The sequence below is a fragment of the Podarcis muralis genome, chromosome 13 (assembly GCF_964188315.1).
Source record: "Podarcis muralis chromosome 13, rPodMur119.hap1.1, whole genome shotgun sequence".
Classification (NCBI taxonomy): Eukaryota; Metazoa; Chordata; class Lepidosauria; order Squamata; family Lacertidae; genus Podarcis; species Podarcis muralis.
In genome coordinates this window covers 16,947,813-16,964,956 of record NC_135667.1, presented here as the reverse complement: position 1 = coordinate 16,964,956, position 17,144 = coordinate 16,947,813, and the positions used below count along the sequence as shown (strand labels likewise).

At 48.7% G+C, this 17,144-nt stretch overlaps 1 protein-coding gene across 3 annotated transcripts; it reads left to right on the top strand.

Moving 5' to 3' along the window:
• Nucleotides 1-16: 16 nt before the first annotated feature.
• Nucleotides 17-16,245, top strand: PRRT2 (proline rich transmembrane protein 2). Of its 3 annotated transcripts, none has more exons than XM_028702467.2 (4): nucleotides 17-185; nucleotides 8,842-9,457; nucleotides 10,792-10,924; nucleotides 13,023-16,245. In XM_028702467.2, the coding sequence occupies exons 2-4, from the start codon at nucleotides 8,855-8,857 to the stop codon at nucleotides 13,031-13,033; spliced, it is 747 nt and encodes a 248-aa protein (XP_028558300.2). In that variant the 5' UTR covers nucleotides 17-185; nucleotides 8,842-8,854; the 3' UTR covers nucleotides 13,034-16,245. The 3 variants fall into 3 exon arrangements, with proteins under 3 accessions (XP_028558300.2, XP_028558298.2, XP_028558299.2); XM_028702465.2 differs by having other exon boundaries at nucleotides 21-193; XM_028702466.2 differs by lacking the exon at nucleotides 17-185 and adding an exon at nucleotides 269-423.
• The last annotated feature ends 899 nt before the right edge of the window (nucleotides 16,246-17,144 follow it).

The window sequence follows — 17,144 nt, the reverse complement described above, 5'->3', positions numbered from 1 at the left end:
CAACACCATTTCTGCTAATGTCTTGCCCCCGCCCGATCAGCTGATTCTTCATAAAACCCAAACCACAACTCCCTCCCCCCAACCTCAACCAGCTTGCCTTGAAGAAGCAGGGTCGATTAGACCATTTGATGCACACACTCGTGCAAAGGGAGGGGAAGGGGCGTCTTTGCAGACAAAGCTGCCGAGTGAGCAAGTAAGAGGGGTGGGTTTGTGGGGGGGGGGAGGGAAGGAAGGAAGGGGGGCGGAGGCTGCATTTCCCCATCTATTCCTCCCTCTGAAGCCAGGGAGAGAAGGGGAGGGGAGAGAAGGAGGGATACAGCAGAAAGGGAGGGGTGTGATGTGTGCGTAAGGGGGGGCACTAATCCTGCCAGCCATTCGCCCACCCCACCCCCTTCTGCCAACTGGACACAGCCGGGAGCCCAGGTAGGAGAAGAGAGACCCTGCCTTGGTCCATCCTTATCCCCCCCAAACCCTCTTTATCTATTTGTCTAAAAGGATAACGGTGCTGCGGCAAGCGGGCGGGGGAGACGGGGGGGGGACTGAAGGGAGCAGGCGGAGATGGGTGTGAACGGGAAAAGGGGAGCGGGGGGCACTCTCCAAGGGGTGACGATGGAGATGGGGGGCTGGAAGATTCACGGAGGCATCTGGCGGTGGGGATGTAGGGATGCGAAGTGAGGGCGGGGCAGCAGGGAGTAGTGGGTGGGGGTGGATATGTAGGGCAACCGAATCCCCTCGCCGGCTGCTGGTGTCATCTATGGGCACAGAAATGGGGAAAAGGGAAAGGTGCAGCGCGGAAAAGGAAGGCGGTAGCGGGAGGGAGGAGGAAGAAAGCAGCTGGTTTTGGAGTTGGGGGAGATGTTGGAGGGTCTCGATCCCATGTGTACGCCTGTGTGTGTGTGTTCCTTGGGTCGAAGAGTTGGACGAGCTGGCTAAAGGAGGTGGGAGAGGGAGGCTGAGTGTGGAGAATCTCTGGCTCAGCCTTGCTCAGAAATGGGTGTGAAGGAAGGAGGGCGTGAGAGGGAAGTTGGAAATAAATGGAGGGGGGAGGGCAGTGGGTGTTTAGGAGGAGACGTAGGGGGCAGAGGGGTGGGCTGTGGCAAGCCTTAGCTAAAGCTACAACCCGATACTCTCTTTTCTGGAAGTAAGTCCTAAGGAACTCAATGGGACCAGCTGCTGTGTAGACCCGGGCAGGATTTCCCCATAAGTCCTCTGAAAGGGGTTTTAGTGAGCAAGGGGGCAGTGAATGTCTGGCAGGTTGGAGAAGGGGGGTTGCTTTTCCCCTTTGAAGCTGGGGACCGGGGTGGATGGGAGGAGGAGGAGCAGATAGAGGCACGTCTCGGAGTTAGAAAAGGGTTGCAAGGAGCTGTCCTTGGTAGCAGAAGGCGTTGGTCGTGTGGTCTAGGGAAGTCGGGTGCGGGGAGTGAAGTCACTGGAGGGAGGGGGAGAGAGGGGCGTAAACAGTGAGGCAAAACAGGTGAGGAGGGAAGGATTTGTGGAGGTGAGCTCCCACCAGGGGTAAGATGAAGGATAGAAGCGGGAGTCCCCAAGGGAGGCGGTTTGGGTGGTGGGAAGGCGATTGTGGATGGATGCTGTGAAGGAGAAATTGCCTCTGGTACAAGAGGGAGAAGGAAGGACTGTGTGGGGCTTGGGTGTTTGGAAGCAGCCCAAAGAGAGGGGCGGCTCTGGTGTGTGGGGGGGCGCCAAGGTGGGTTTGCCCAGTTGGGTGTGGTCTTAGAGAAAGAGAAGGGAGGGAGGGATGTTGCCTATGTAAAGCACAGAACACATTCACACGTGAGATCCTCTGTCCCAAAACAGGTGATTTATCTGAGAAAGGGAATTCCTTCCAAGGTAGGGTCAAGCACTATCTCTCTGATGTGTGGCCCCCAAACTGGTTTCCAAGTTCACTCCCCAGTTACCTGCAGTATAAATGAGACTTAGATGATTTTATGATGCTTGCATGCTTTAATGTACAACAATTCCCATTCTGTTTGGCAGAAGAAGCTGTCGGAAGACCAACGGCTCTCCTTAAGCCACCTAATAGGTCTTTGCAGCAAGCATAACGTGTGACTTCTTGCGGAGGGTGGACTGACGAGGGACAAAGCACACAGAACTACCCTAAGTCAAAGGAGAGTCTGCATCAGCACTATGCTGTGTGTGTGTGTGTGTCCTCTTCTTATAAGAGAAAATGCTTAGCCGTGGACCAAGGATGTGGTGTAATGGCAAGGCTGTGGGTGGGTGAAGGAGAGAGTGGGTGAGACCATTGGTGACTTGACCACGGGGCCTGTCAGGATGATTTCAATGGCGTATGGCTTCAACAGATGGGGGAATCAACTTCCCCATGGCAGATCCTCCCGTTTGAGGAAGGCAGCAGCTGGTTGCCAGAGCCAGTAACTGGGAAGGAATTGTTGAGGTTGTCAAGCACAGAAATCGGCTGGTCAGGCTAATCGGAGGTGTCAGGCAAAGACCTCTATGTGATGGCCCAGGATTTACTGCTGTGGTTACATCTGCTGCACAGCAGGCAATCAAAATGTGTGCAGGGCACATGCAAGTGCGTGGAAATAAGGTAACGGTTTTAAGGATCAGTGTCCATTGCATTGGGGTTTGTCATAAAATAATAATCTGCCTCGGGAACAAATCAGGTCTCTGTGCGTCTGAATTGCACAAAGTGGTGGCCGTGCCACATGTCAGCCTTCTCGGTGTGCCTGCTGAATGGGTACTAGAGAAATTGTGTGGGTGCCCATTGCACTATGTGGATCAGCAAGGAGCAAGATGTCAAGCACAACTGCCTTGGTCTTGTGGAGGTGTTCCATGCCTCCGGGCTCCATAATAATCAGATGGCTGTGTCAGTCAGAGAATCTGTTATGGCATCCTTGTGCCAGCCAGTGTTTTAATCATGTTGTCTGTCTGTGTCTCGTTCAAAGAGTGTGTCAGTCAGGAAGCAGGAACATGGTAATGAGAACCAGTATATCATGTCAATTGTTGTAGCACTTTCTTAAGAGGGGGAAAAAACCACACATCCCTGCCACTCTTCCCTCTTACAAACAGCAGGACTAAAACAGCTTTGGAGAACCACTTGGCCAGATTGTAGGAAGGAATGCATGAATACAGCCTCCGGCATCCTTGACTTATGGTTTCCTAACCCATTTATGCCTCTAGAGAAGAACTCTAAATTCCCCCCCGGTTGTTGCTTCCCTCCAAAGAATATATTTCATATTTCCCATTAATTTCAGTGGTGCTTGTGCAGGAAACCCTCCCAATGGATTGTGGTCTGAAGTCTGAGCATAATCAAGCCAAAGTCTGCCTGCAAATCGTATGCGCATTTACCTGTGAGAGTAAGTTCCATTTGAATCAGGATCAGTCCCAGTGGTATCCACAAGGCAATTAGTACAGTCTGTCAGCTGTGGGGGAGCTGCCTCTGGCCTGTAGGTCAGAGATGGCCCATGGGGCTTCCCCATCCATCCTACCCCCTCCCCTCTTCTCCCTCCCATGTGATTTGGTGCCCTTCACATAGTTAAGGTTTCCTTTTTCCTCTCTACAAGATCTATACCAGCTCCCTCTAGCTTCTATTTTCTTCCGATGATCCATGCCCTCTCCCTCTCCCTGCAACTGATCATACCTTCTAAAATTGCATTGCCTTTGCACATTTTAACATTGCAGTATACTGTGTCCAGGCCAAGCGCCCCAGATCTTTGAGAGGTAGGTCAGACCTGAAAGTGCAGAAGTTGTAACATCTTTTGTTGAAGATTATCAACCCACAGCATCACTCACATGGTCTATCCTCTGTCAAAGAACTGAATTGAAGGAAGGGGAAAAGAAGAGGGGGACCAAGGTTGGTCAGTTCCCACCCTGAAATTTCCTTGTGAAGACTCTGGTGGAAAGGGATTTAAGGTGAGATTAGTGATAACTCACCTAAGCAGAGGCTAGCATGACCTAGGAAGGAGTCTGATGGAATAATTATGCCTGCCAAGATTTAATTTCTCCTCTGCAGAATCAATAAATTTAAGATAATTCAATATGGTTCCAGCCCCTACTGCTCCCTTCCAATACCAACCCGCAGCTCAATTCTGCATACACATTCCCTGTATGTAGTGAGAGTCTGCTTCTGTTTTGCTCATCTCACTGTGGCGAAAGATGCTCTTGGTTCTGCATACCAGTTCTACGGTCTCTCTCCTTGGATCAGATGTGAACTGTCCTGATCATTTCCAATTCCTGATAAGCCGATGCAAGGTATTTGTTACACTGGATGTTTTGGAGTTGTGTGTGTCCTTTGACTTGGTTTCATCTGACTTTGTGAGCTCTAGGGTGCAGTATGAAGGCCACCACTCAATGAAACTAAGCACATCTGGGTCTGGTCACTGCCTGAATGGGAGATGTACATCATATTGAATTCTATGGTGGAAGAAAAACAGGATAGAAATGTAAATAATCATGCATACAGCTCTGCTTTTGCACATTCATTTGGGACCTTGTGTCTTCTGATAATGCTTTGCACTTAACAGCCTGATATATGATGACAGTCTGCTTTGGTGTTACACAACTATAGAGGCACTGCAACATGTGCCAGGGAAGTGCCCCAACAGATCACAGAATGCCCACTAGGAAGTACAATTGTTTGTTTGTTTGTTTATGTTATCACATGTGTGTCTCTTTAAAAAAACAACAACATCTGCACAGCGGCTTACGGTTTTAATCACAAAAACTGTACGCCAACAAACATCAATAATGATAAAAGCCACAACAGTTTTAGCAGGAGCTTAGGCCAGCAAACAAACAAAGCATAACAAACCAAAGGCTTTCTTCAAAATAAACATTTTAGCTCAGTTTTCGGAAGACGGCAGGGAAGAAACTATTCACCTGCCTCATAAAGAGTTCCCAGAACATCAGAGCTGCGACTGAGAAGACGCTGCCCCTATTTGGGAGTGAATCCAACCTCTCCGTAGAGCATCAGCAACAGGTCTTCATCAGAAGATCTTAAGAGTTCACGAGGACTCTAAACCTCTAGGATTTTAAGGGCCGATGTCTCAAAACAGGTGAGATTTAAGAACAGTCGCATACATCTGTCTGCAGGTGGGCTGCTGCTGCTGCATTTTCCGCTAGCTGAAGTTTCCAAGCTATCTTCAAGCACATGTGGAGGGCTTCAGAGGGCTCTAATCTGGAAGCCACCAAAGCATGCAAAACAGTGCCTTCATCTCCCAGTGGTAGGTGAACCACCGTAGCTCAGCTGGAAGAGCATCTGCTTTGCATGCAGAGGGTCTTAGGTTCAATCCCCAGCAGCTCCAGGTAAGGACTGGGAAAAGGCCCCTTCCTGGAACACTGGAGAGCTGCCCCCAGTCAGTCGAAAAAATACCCGATGGTCTGATCTGGTCTAAGGCAGCTTCCAGGTATAGGTGGCATATCAGCCAAAGATGAATGGCGGGTCCACTTGTTTGCACTGATAGCTGTGGTGCAGGCAGTCCAGAAAGCCAGTTTACGCAGGGCATTTTTAGAAGGGAATGCAATAAACACCTGCTTGCAAATATGCACCATAGAGGTGCATTTGCAAAGGAGCTGCCTTTGGCTATAGGGCCCTGTCAGGGAGTCCGTTATATGTGTGAAGTGGTCCACTGACCAGAGCCGCCAGTTTAATGCCTGCTATTTTCAGAGGGCCAAAGCGCCCCCACCATACTTCCGTTTGTACTTAGCCCTTCTCACAATTCCTAAGAGCTGTGCCTTGGGCAAGAGGATGCCTTTAGTTTTGTGCTTGTCCTTGATAATAGTTGTTTTGGTGTGTGTTTTCAAGTGGGCTAGTGTTTGCAGCTACTTTATTGATTTAAAACGGGAGCATTTATTTCTTGTTAGAGTTCCATTTCTGCCTCCTTTCAAAGACTGCTTTCCCCAGTTTTGTTTCTGGAAAGAGAAAAGCATAGATATTGAATCTGGAGTGTTGGCGTTAGGAACGCCATTCAGGGAAGGCAGGGACGGCCCCATGTGATGGAGCACTTAGCTGCTCTCCAGCCCATTCTCTGGTTCTGTACGCTATGTAGCCTATTGTTAGCAATGGAATAGAGATGCATACAAGGTGCGCTTGCCAGAGATCTCTTTGCATTCAAAAAGGGGTGAGGCAGGTCTTTATCCTCTGTGAATAAAAACTGTCGTAGTTACTGTGAAGTATAAAAGAAGAAAAGAATCACAACACAGATTACACACACACACACACACACACACACACACACACGTAACAGTTTTCCTTTATGCAATGGTATGTCTTAAAGTATGTGTGCATGTTGTTGTTGTTTTGTTTTGCTTTTTGCAATTTAACTAGGAAGGTATCCACAAATCATCTGCTAGGGCTTATCTCCCAACCACTTAAATCTCTTACCCTCATCCACCCGCTACTGAAATCTGAAATGGCACCTTGAGTTTATGCTTAACATTACTCGCCTTACGGGTTTGTTGGCAGGCTCTTCATTAAGAATTCCTCCAAGTCCATTTCCAAGGGCAACGTAAAAGCTGAATCTGAATTTCTGCCAAAGAAGAAACTGGGCGAAATTTAATATGAACGCAATCTGTGGAGGAGGTCCTGTTAAGTGTGCCACAGGTTCCCTAGGTCCGCTAAATGGCACTGCGGGGAAGACCCCCTCCATGCAGACGCCCAACTTGTGTGAAATGAGTTACCTCTGGAGATGTGCCAACTGTTAGGTGGTCTCACTGGCAACTAAAAACACACGTCTCCCACACAAGCTTCTCCATGAAATGAAAGGCGGAATGCAAATGCTTTTCATAAACTAATATGTAGTTTCTTAGTCCTTCTTGTAGATCTTGTAGAGTAAAGGATCCGCAGGGGCTCTTTAGATATATTGGAGCCAGGTTGCTCTCTCAGTAGCAGAAGGGCTGTGTGCATCACTTAGATTGACACGTGCCCAGCGCTAGAAACTCAGATATATAAACAAGGTGTCAAATGGCACCTTAAATCTAGGTTACAGCCACCACAATGGAATGTCTATTTTCCAGGGGGTTGGACTGGAGGATTCTCGGGGTCCTTTCCAATGCTACAGTTTTTGATTCTATGATCTCATCTACGTTACTTGACAAGGAGGAGAAACACACACAGTGGAAATGGAACCGGAATAAACAATGGACTAAGGCAGAGGTTTTTCAACTGTGGCCATCAACCTGGCACCTAGAAATCTCCACATAGTTGCTATTGGAACCACACCAGTAGCAAAACGCACCTGGCGCCTGGCTAATTTCTAACAGCACATGTGCCATTCAGTGGAATGGCAATATTGGGTTGTGTTGATTGGCAAGATGGTGATGATAGTGATGGTGTGCATTTGGGTGGTGGGGCCAGCTGGATCATGAGGCAGAGTGAGGAAACTGCCTCAGGTGTCACAGGGGGGTGGGCAGTTGTATCAGTCCTTGACTGTTCTTCATAGCTGTCAACTTTCAGATTTGAAAATAAGGGATCAGCAGCAGCCTCGAAAATAAGGGATCAGTAGCCTCACATGTCCCGGGGACAGTCTACGGGATATCTAACAATCCGAGATAGCAGTGGGAAGCAGTGGGAAACAGCACTAGAATAAGGGAATTTCCCGCAAAAAAGGGAAGGTTGACAGCTATGCTGTTCTTTCTGAACCTCCCAGCCACCTCTCTCTGCTGAAGGTAGAGTGATGTATGTCACACAGCGCCCTGCTAAACTAGCCTGCTGACTCAGATGTGAGTCCCATTGTCAGTGCTGAAGTGAGATCCAGAGGGGATGCAATGTTTTATTTTGCCTCAGGCAGCAGAGTGTCTTGGGTTGGCCTTGTTGAGTGAGTGTCCTCACCTGGATGGGTGCCACCCATTACACAGTAAAAATAAAAATGAAATGCTGGGCTCAAGATTGCTGAAAGAGAAGGAAGTAAATACTAACCCCCAATCTTTGGTGTTGGAAGACCTGCCTGAAGCTACTTAGGTGAACGGGAAAGCACGGAATTCAGAGGAATTCTGATCATATTTTAGTTTGTATTATATGATATATTATGAAATAATTGTGTCGTTAGAAAGGCATGTACAGTAGCTATGAATTATTGCTCTATGAATAGCACCTGTTATGTTATTCCATATATAGGAGCAATTAAAATAAACGAAAACCTTGCATCCCAGCTTGCATCCCAGCTGAATTTCCCTATAATGCTAAAAGCCATTCACCTTTCTTTACAAACCAAGCATCATATACTTTATTTCTCTTGAGCACGTGTCTAATAAGAAGTAGCAATTTTCGCAGCGACGTCCCAAATCCTATAAAAAACCAATCACGTAGAAGAGAGGCGATGTCATTTCCTCCCTCCCCCATATGCAGCTGTCACAATTTTTGCAACCGTTGATCAGTTGGTCAACCTTTTTGCACATCAACCTGATCCACACATCACTTCAGACCAGGGGAGAGGGCAGTGCTTTTGCCCCCGGGGGTACGCAGGGGTACGCATACCCCTAAACATTTTGTGAATCTAAGTTTGGCCTCATTGAGGGGCAGTATTTCAATACGAGTAGGAAAATGAGAGTACCCCTAAACATTTTTTTTTAAGAAAAAAAGCACTGGGAGGGGGTATCTCCAGCACAGCCAGGGATGATGAGAAATGGAACACAACCACCTCTGAAGGCCGTCAAGTCACCCATCCCTGCTTTAGGCAGCTCAAAGGGACACTGAAGGCTGCTAGGGGGCTGGAGGACTCTGGGAACTTGGCTGCAAGTTGAGCAGCGCTGGTCCATTGGCCCTGGACTTTGGTTCTGCAGATCAGACCCAGTACCAGGCAGGGAGGGGAAAGACGGCTGGTTCTCCACCCTGAACATTCCCCCTCCTCTAATTCTCCTCTAATCCAGGTAGCTGCCTGCCATGTCGGACGACGCTGAGAAGAACGAGGCTCCCCCAGAACAGGAGCAGCAAGGGAAGGAGGAGGAGAAGCAGGAGCCGGGGAAGCCTGAGGATCATGCCCAGGAGGAGGAGGAGGAGGAGGGGAAGCCTGAGGAGCAGCCCAAGCCGCAGTCCCCACCTAAGAGCCCCAAAGGCCCAGAGACCCCCGCATCGCCTGTGATGGTGACGGTGACCATTGAGGAGGAGACGGTGGGGGAGCCGCAGGAGAATGGGGACCCCCCAGGGATTAGGGCTGGCTCAGCTGAGGAGATAGGGACCACCCCGGCCCCACCCACTAGCCCCCCAGCCCGCTCCAAGTCGGCGTCGCTGAATGACCTGAAGCCTCAGAACAGCATCAATGGCGGCCCAAGGGCTGTCGCGAGGGGCAGTTTGTCCGGGTCTCAGGTGCACTTAGCGGGATCCGCGGGGTCTCCCCGGGCCAGCCTGAGCCGGCAGGCCTCTGCGACAGGATCGGCAGCCGGTGAAGCTGGGGAGAAACCCAGAGACTACATATTCATTGCTGCCCTCTCCTGTTTCTGCCCAATCTGGCCTATCAACATCGTTGCCTTTGTGTATTCTGTCATGGTAAGTGCAAAAAAGGGAGTGGCGCCTCTGTGTGTGTGTGTGTGTGTGTGTGTGTGTGTGTGTGTTTGGTTTGTGTGTCCTGGAACACTAGGAGAGCCACCTGCTGCTTTGATACACTCACCAGCACCAAGGCTGTCCCCACAGTAGCGCTTCCTTGTCACTGTTCTCTTTCGTTTGCCCCTTGAGGCTGTGGGTCAATCGCCTCCTCAGCCAAGGAGCAAGGCCACTAACTTGGAAGTGGCTCAGTCTGCTGCTTAAAATCTCAGACGGCAGCACCTCCTCACAGGTAAATCTACCCACATGAGGAGGTGGTCTGGGACACCTCTCCAAGAGTCGTCCAACCTACTAGAAAGTTTCCTTCTATTTGGTAAAACCCACTAAATGTAATAAAATACGTTTGGCAGCTCATGCCAGCTGACCATTCACAATCCACCCAAATCCATTTTGAGCACACACTACCACCCTACGAGCTGTGCAATCCTTTCCGTGTCTACTCAGAAGTAAGTTCCGTTGAGCTACATGAGGATTACTTCCAGGTGGGCATAGGATCACAGGCTTAAATTCTGTTTTCTTGTGTCTCGTTCTTCTGTTAGGAAGCTCAGAGATTGCTTCTATCCAAGCGGCAGCCAAGAAGGATCTCAACTTCTTGGCTTCTTGCCATAGCAATAGGTCCTCTCCCAAACTACATGCACTGATGCAGCCGCCTGGTGACAGGTCAGGCCCCCTGGCTGCTGTCCCCTTGAACTGACAGCGGATTGACAGGCTCTTTAGCAAAGGTCCTCCCCTCACCTGCTGCCAGAGATGCCTTTCGTTGAAGGTGCTGAGGACCCAGCCTGGGACAGCCCAGCAAGACTCTCACCCCACAACCCAGGCTTTTCCCCAGCAGCCAGCCAGGTGAGGCAGTGGGCGAGGGCCCCACGGGTTCAGAAGGGCCCCTCACCAGCCTGACCCAGCTCTGCTGCCATTCGCCTCCCCGCTGACCCCCTGGATGGCTGTTTTGGTGGTATCGTCTGTGGTGACTGCCTGCTTTCTTGATGAATACGGTGGTCCCAGCCTATAGATCTATGAAATCTACAGCAGAAGGCAGGGGCTGCTGCTGCTGCTGCTGCCATAGCAGCTGAAACAGAAGCACACACTGCCTTGGGTGTGGGTGGGTGTTGGTGGCACCACGCTGAGGGCCCCCTGAGTGTGGGCCCATTTTCCTCTGACAATGTAGGCAAGTGTAGAGTTTTCTCTTTCAATTCTCCCTGTTCTTCCTTTAACCAAAAGGCTGTGTGTCAGGACAATCACCAAACCCTTGCTCCTTTTTTGTTTCCTTTTTAATTCCTTGCCAGTCCCGGAACAGCTTCCAGCAAGGAGACATTGACGGCGCACGGCGCCTGGGACGGGTAGCAAAGCTGCTGAGCATTGTCGCGTTGGTCGGGGGGGTGCTCATCATCGTGGCATCTTGCGCCATCAACTTCGGAGGTGAGTATCCCAAGAACCAGGGGGTGGAGAGGGCTCTTGTCCAAACATTTTGTCCTTTAAGCTCTAACCCCCTTGCCCAGTCTTCTGCTGCATTACAAAGAAACCAGCAGAATAGGATTCCAGGGATTTTTGGGTTTTTGAAAAAAGTAACATTTGTGATCAGTTTGGCCAGAGAAGGGCTTGGCAAAGCATTATGGGACGTAGTGAGCCTAGGGATGGAAACGCGAATGGTGGCTCATTTGCACACATGCCACCTAACAGCCTATTTCGGCTGGATCCTGATTGCCTGAGTGCTTTTGAGGGGGACCTGTGACCTGTGGAACACCATCAGGCCAGAGGAGAATATATTATTCTTAGAATCCTTAATATTGCTGTTTAAATAATCAGCATCTGCCACAGCACCCAGCGCTTAGTCACAGAAGTATTGTTTTAAACCAATTTTACTTTATAGTCAAGGGGTGTATAAATTTTATGAAATAAATAAACAGATGGTGCAATTTCTAGTCAAGAATATATGTTTGTATCAGATTGTGACCTCTCTCTGAGCCAATGGAATAGAGGGGGCTGCTTAAAGCAAGGGGAAGCTGCTCCAAATTGGCTATCTTTGTAAGAGTTGCCCTTCTTAAGAGAAAGGCTTATCAGTGGAGCATTAACATACATATATAATGCAGGTGCTAAGTTAATTCTGTAGCCAAAATGGGGCTATTGAGAGAAAAAGGGGGAGGGATCAGCAAGTTTGCAGAATTTTGCAGGAGATGATGTTGGGGGGGGGGAGAATAACAGAAAACTCAATTAAGCCCCCAGCCTGAAGGCGCCCAGGAAGGGCTAAGCATGCTCAGAAATCATGAAATGCTGAGTGTCTGTTTAGGGAAGCTTTTAATGTTTAACAGACTATTGTATTTTAATATTTTGTTGGAAGCCGCCCAGATGGGCGTGGTATAAATAATAAATTATTATTATTATTATTATCATCTGTTGGGAAGGAAAGACAAGGGTGGATGTGGGATGGAGGAGGCATGGCTGGCTGGAACACTGAATATAGGGAGCACCCCACGCCACAACATTTTGTTGCCAAAACTCAAGAAGAGTGTGAAAGGGGTTTTTGTTTTTTTTTGAGGGGGGGTTAGAAACCAAATCAAAGAAAGGGACTGCCTCTCCTACCCCTTTCATATCCTGCTGTGTACACTTACAAAAGTATTTTGAGAGTTCAGGAGAGCAAGTCAGGATCACTGTTACCTGAGGAGTGAGGCGAGTTCCATGCCTTCCCTTCTCAAAAGAAAAGAGCTTTTCTTTTCCTCATAAAGTTGTCCCCAACAGCTCCATTTTCTTCCTGACCCTCTGGGGAAAATGGCAGCTTCTTGAAATGGTCAGTTTTATCCCTTTTGCTGTATGCTCTGCTTTTCATGTCCTCCCTTCAGAGCAACCCCCCCTCCCCGGGCACAGCTATTGCTTCTTTCCCCCCAAAAATATTACACATTATCCCAGATATGGGGAACCTGTGGTCCTCCAGATGTTTTCTCCAGATGTTACAACTCCCACTAAGCCTGACCTTTGACCCAGGCTGATGGAAATGGGAATCCCAAAAACATTTGGATGGCTACAGCCTCCCCTCCCCTGGCATTACACAGTGCTTTTCGTAAGGTTATGTTGGCCTTGGCCTTCAGCCACAACCTTGGCCCTAATTCTACACAGCAGGCCATCTTCATAACTACCAGTGTCTCCTCAGAACCCTTTCCCATCCTAACTTCCCTGCTTCCTGCTGCCAGCATACCTAAAGCAGGCAAAAACAAAAAAAGGAGAAAATAAGTGCATCCATCAGACCTTCCCCTGACGTTGCCTCCTTAGCCTCCATGTTGCTTTCCCAATGACCTGTTCCCACATGCTCCAGATTCTAGTGGAAGCCAGGTGTGGGGAGGTTGAATTGGGGCATGTGTGAAAATGTTTTCCCCTTCATGTTTCTTTCCAGGTAGTAAAAATCTCCTTCTTCTGTTCTCCTTCCCTGTGTTGTTATTCCGTTCCCCCAACCCCAACCCCAACCTGCCTTGCCCCTGTCCCCCCCCCCCCCGAATCCCTCTCCTTCCCCACCCGAACCCCTCAGTGTTCCAGTGAAGGCGGCACTCAACTTGCCACTTCATCCCTAGCACCGAAACCTTCATCTTTGGAGCTGGGAGCCAGCATGAGTACAGAACATCCATCCCATGTCCCCATCCATCTCTGAACCATGCAAAAACAGGAGCACAAGAACGGAGACGAGAGAGAGAAAGAGAGAGGGACACGAGAGAGCGAAACTGAGAGAAACAACGTCTTTGCTTATGCTTGCATGTGTCCCATCCTTCTAGGGATTTTAGCTAACCAAAAATAAGGTGAAACAGGAGAAAGAAAACAAAAATTAGACGGGGATGTATTCTCATCTCCTCTTTCCTCTCCGCCATTTTCTCCCTCTCTCTCCCTCTCTCTCACTCTCCTTCCATCCATCCAGTCATCTGTTCAACCAATGACCCATCTGCCCATCTTCCATCCACTGCCAAATTTCGACAGCAAATAAAACTCTTTCGATATTCCATGTTTACAAGAACCTGCCGGAGAAAAGCTCTTTTTCCCCACCCCCCTGGGAAGGAGGTGGGGAGCATGTTTACATGTTTGCTGGGAACAAATGAACAGAACCAGCAGCAGCAAGAGAGGAAACACTTCTTAGGTCTCCTGCTCTCATCCGTCGTGTTTACAAAGACAGCAAGCAGGAACAAGCAGGGAAGAGCCCACCAGAGCCCACTGAGCGTTTTGCAGGTGGGAGTTTGTAGTAGTGAGTTAACTGTTGCGTCAGAGGAGGTTTGTTAACAAGAAGGCCAAAGCTGCCTGGATTTGGTGGCACACACACCCACACAGGCATGGAGGTTGGCTTGTATAACCGAATCCATCACCCAGCCACTCAACAGGAAAGAGAACGGCAGTGAAATTTACGGTATTGGCTGGAGAAATGAATAAAATCAATGTCGAGGGAATACAGCTCTGAGCAAAATGTTTCCAACAAACGGGACCGGTGGAAGTTGGAGCGTGAAAGTGGAAATTGCGGACGAGGCAACGGAGGAGAAAGAAGGAGCCAAGGGCCTTGCAAAGAAGGGAACAGACTGGTAAGAGTGGTGGTGGGTTTTATTGGGGGGGGAGGTGACACTACTCTCCAAGCTGAAGGCGCAAGTACAAAAGAGGAAGAAGGAAAAAAGGGCAGCTCAAGAAGTTGGAAGAATGGCAAATGAGCCAAGAGGGGAACAAAAACCCACCGGTCATGAAGGAATAGAACTGGTACTGCTGCATTTTTACATGAGAAAGTTGCTGGAATGAATGAAACTGGGAAGGATAGAGAACAGTATTAGTAGGCACCCCATTCAGAAAAAAAAAGAGAGCATGGGCCAAGGTATCTCTTTTTCCTCTAGAAGTCCAGTCGCTGGCATTAGAGCAGGGCCACAAGGTGTTGGCTTGCATAGGGTTCTTCAGCAGGGAAAAGGAAAGCGGAACATGGGTCTAAATGGAATCAGGAAAAGGCAGGATGTCTAGCCGTTTCCGGCGGAGTAGCCTTGTCAGTCTGTTGCAGCAAATACAACAGAAGGAGTCTGTGGCCCCTTAGAAGAAAAATGGTGTCTTTTGGCTTAAGCTGTCATGTACAGATGAATCAAGGGGTAACCTGAGTTGGCAGGCTCATCTAAATGGCGGGGTGAGGAGTGAGGTCAGAGCGAAATATAATGCAAACAGTTCAGATTGTGACAATGGCATAAAATGTAGGCAAACTAGTTGACAAAGTAGTATTGATGATAACACCGGGATCCTGACCTGGGTAAGCCAATTAATACACATAGCTTACCAATGCCAGGATGCAAGTGTTACCATCAACACAGCTTTGATGATGCATTTATTTGGGCAATGACAGCTGTCACAGTCTGTACTTTTTCAGCACATTTCCCTCCGATCTTGCTCATCTTTGTCCACCCTGTCCTGTCTCCCAATTATGTATACTCCATTCTTCTGATAAGGTAGACTCTAGTCTACAGAAGCTTATGCAGCAATAAATTAGTCTTTGAGGTGAGACAATCCTCTGTTGTGTTTACAATTCCAGAGAAGCGGGGATGCCTACACATGGCATTTTGAAGTGTATTTGATGCGCCACAGGTATGCGCATGGTTTTTGTGTGGTTTTCATGATGTCCTTATCCAAAGGGCATCCTGTTTACCCCAGCCCCCATTCCCTGTGTTTCTTCTCAAACCCGACTTAACGTGGTAAAAGAAAAAAGCACCATAAATAATAAAGTTGTTTTGTTGCTTTTGCTGCAAAAGACTAAGGGCCTTGTGGCACCTTAAAGGCCATCAAATGTCATGGCATAAACTTCCACAAACTACATTTATGCCATAATACATTGGTTAGTCTTTAAGCTATTTTGGTGTCTGTCATGTTGGCATATGTGGCTATTTAGGAGAAGCGAAGCTTGGCTGAACACTGATTAAGAGAAACTGAAAGTATCCAGTTGGGGTGGGAGTCAGCTGAGACATTTGCTTATTTATATCCTGCCTTTATCCCAAGTTGGCATGGATTTAGGGCAGCAACAGGGCAGATTGGAGCACACACAAGAGGCAATGGAGGCAGTTAGGAGGGCATAGAAAGCTGTTTAGGCCAAGCCCTTTGGCATTAAGTTCGCCGGCCACACCAGGAAATCTGAATGTGTTTGCTCAGTTCTGGCACGAGGCCATTTTTGAAAGGCAGAATGGATAGGGGAGGTCAGCAATCGCACACTCGTGACAAAAGAAACAGAGCAGGAACTAGGGAGTGAGAAAACACCAGGGCCAGGAAAAGAGCCTCAAAGCAGAAATGTGTGAGTGAGAGAGAGACTGAGAGAGATGTGTGATAAGACACCCCACCCTCCCTGAAAACAAGTTGAAAAACTGCTGGATGGGGAAAGTTATATACACAGAATTGCAGAATGAAAGGCTAATGTATGAGATCAGCTGGTGGTGCGAGAGAGAGAGCGTGGAATGGGCAAAGGAAGCACCGAAGGCTACAAACTCCCTCTGGATGTGAAAACGATGACCCAGGCCAGTTTAAAATCCGCTGGAAGAGGAACTGTGTGTGTGTTGGGTGTCCTGTGAAGGGAAGCAGATAAGAGCGAGCCCTGCGGAGCGAAAGGCTGGAGAAGAGTGTTGAGACCACACTGGTAAGCGGAGCAACAGAACACGAAAGGGGCGCCGGTAGAGGAGAGTCGAACTGTACTTCACTGACGGAGGAATACACAAGAGAGCATACACTCCATACCAAACGACAACAACAACAACAACAACAACTATTTTTAAAGGGCCCGATGGACAACTGTGTATGCTACTGCACAGAGACACCTGGGTGGGTGGGGTGGGTGGGGGAAGGGCACCAGCAAAGAATTGTGTGTGTGTCAGACACGAATTTTCACCCGGCACAATGTGACTAATTTTTTGCTTTGTTTCTCAGACTGTTATTCAATGGGGCTGGGGAGGGGGGGGATATAGGGGAAGGGGTGGTATAATGGCTTCCTCCTTTAAAATCTGTGCTTGGAGGATGTCACAGGGCTTTATTTAGGGTGAGGGGGGTGACCTTAAACTCCCCCCTCGTTAATCCCATCTGCACGAATTATTAACCTCTGACCTTCCCTCAACTATCCCTCAGAAAAATAACAATTTTGCTCTCCCTTTGATGGGTGCATGGCGTAGAAGGCAGGGCAATTTTGTTGTTTTTCTCCCGCTTCCTGGAGACTGTACCTCTCTAAGGTGGGAAGGGATGGCAGGGGAAAGCGGTTGTATTTTGATGTTGAAATGCAAGTATTCTAATCTGCATGTTTTTATATGCTTATATTTGGGGGGGAGGGAAAGTTGAAGGGGTGAATCAGAAACTTGGAAGGGAGGAGAGAGCTCAGAGTGTACTATGGTGTGAAAGTCAATAGGAAGGACGGCTTTGAGGGGGAAAGGGGTCAGGAAAGTGGTGAGGGGGCTGGCAGGTGAATGGCGGTCTCTTAGAGGAGGGAAAATAGGGTTCGGTTTGGTGGGAGATGGAATACCAGCGGGACCAAAATGGAAGGAGAGGTGGGTTCAGCGGGATTCAGGAAACCCAAATCTCAAACAGGACGGGGTCAGGAACAAGGGATTGTTTTGGGATGGATTGCAAATAACAGGGAAGAATTAGAACTTTGCACAGGGATCAGTAACTGGGGCCT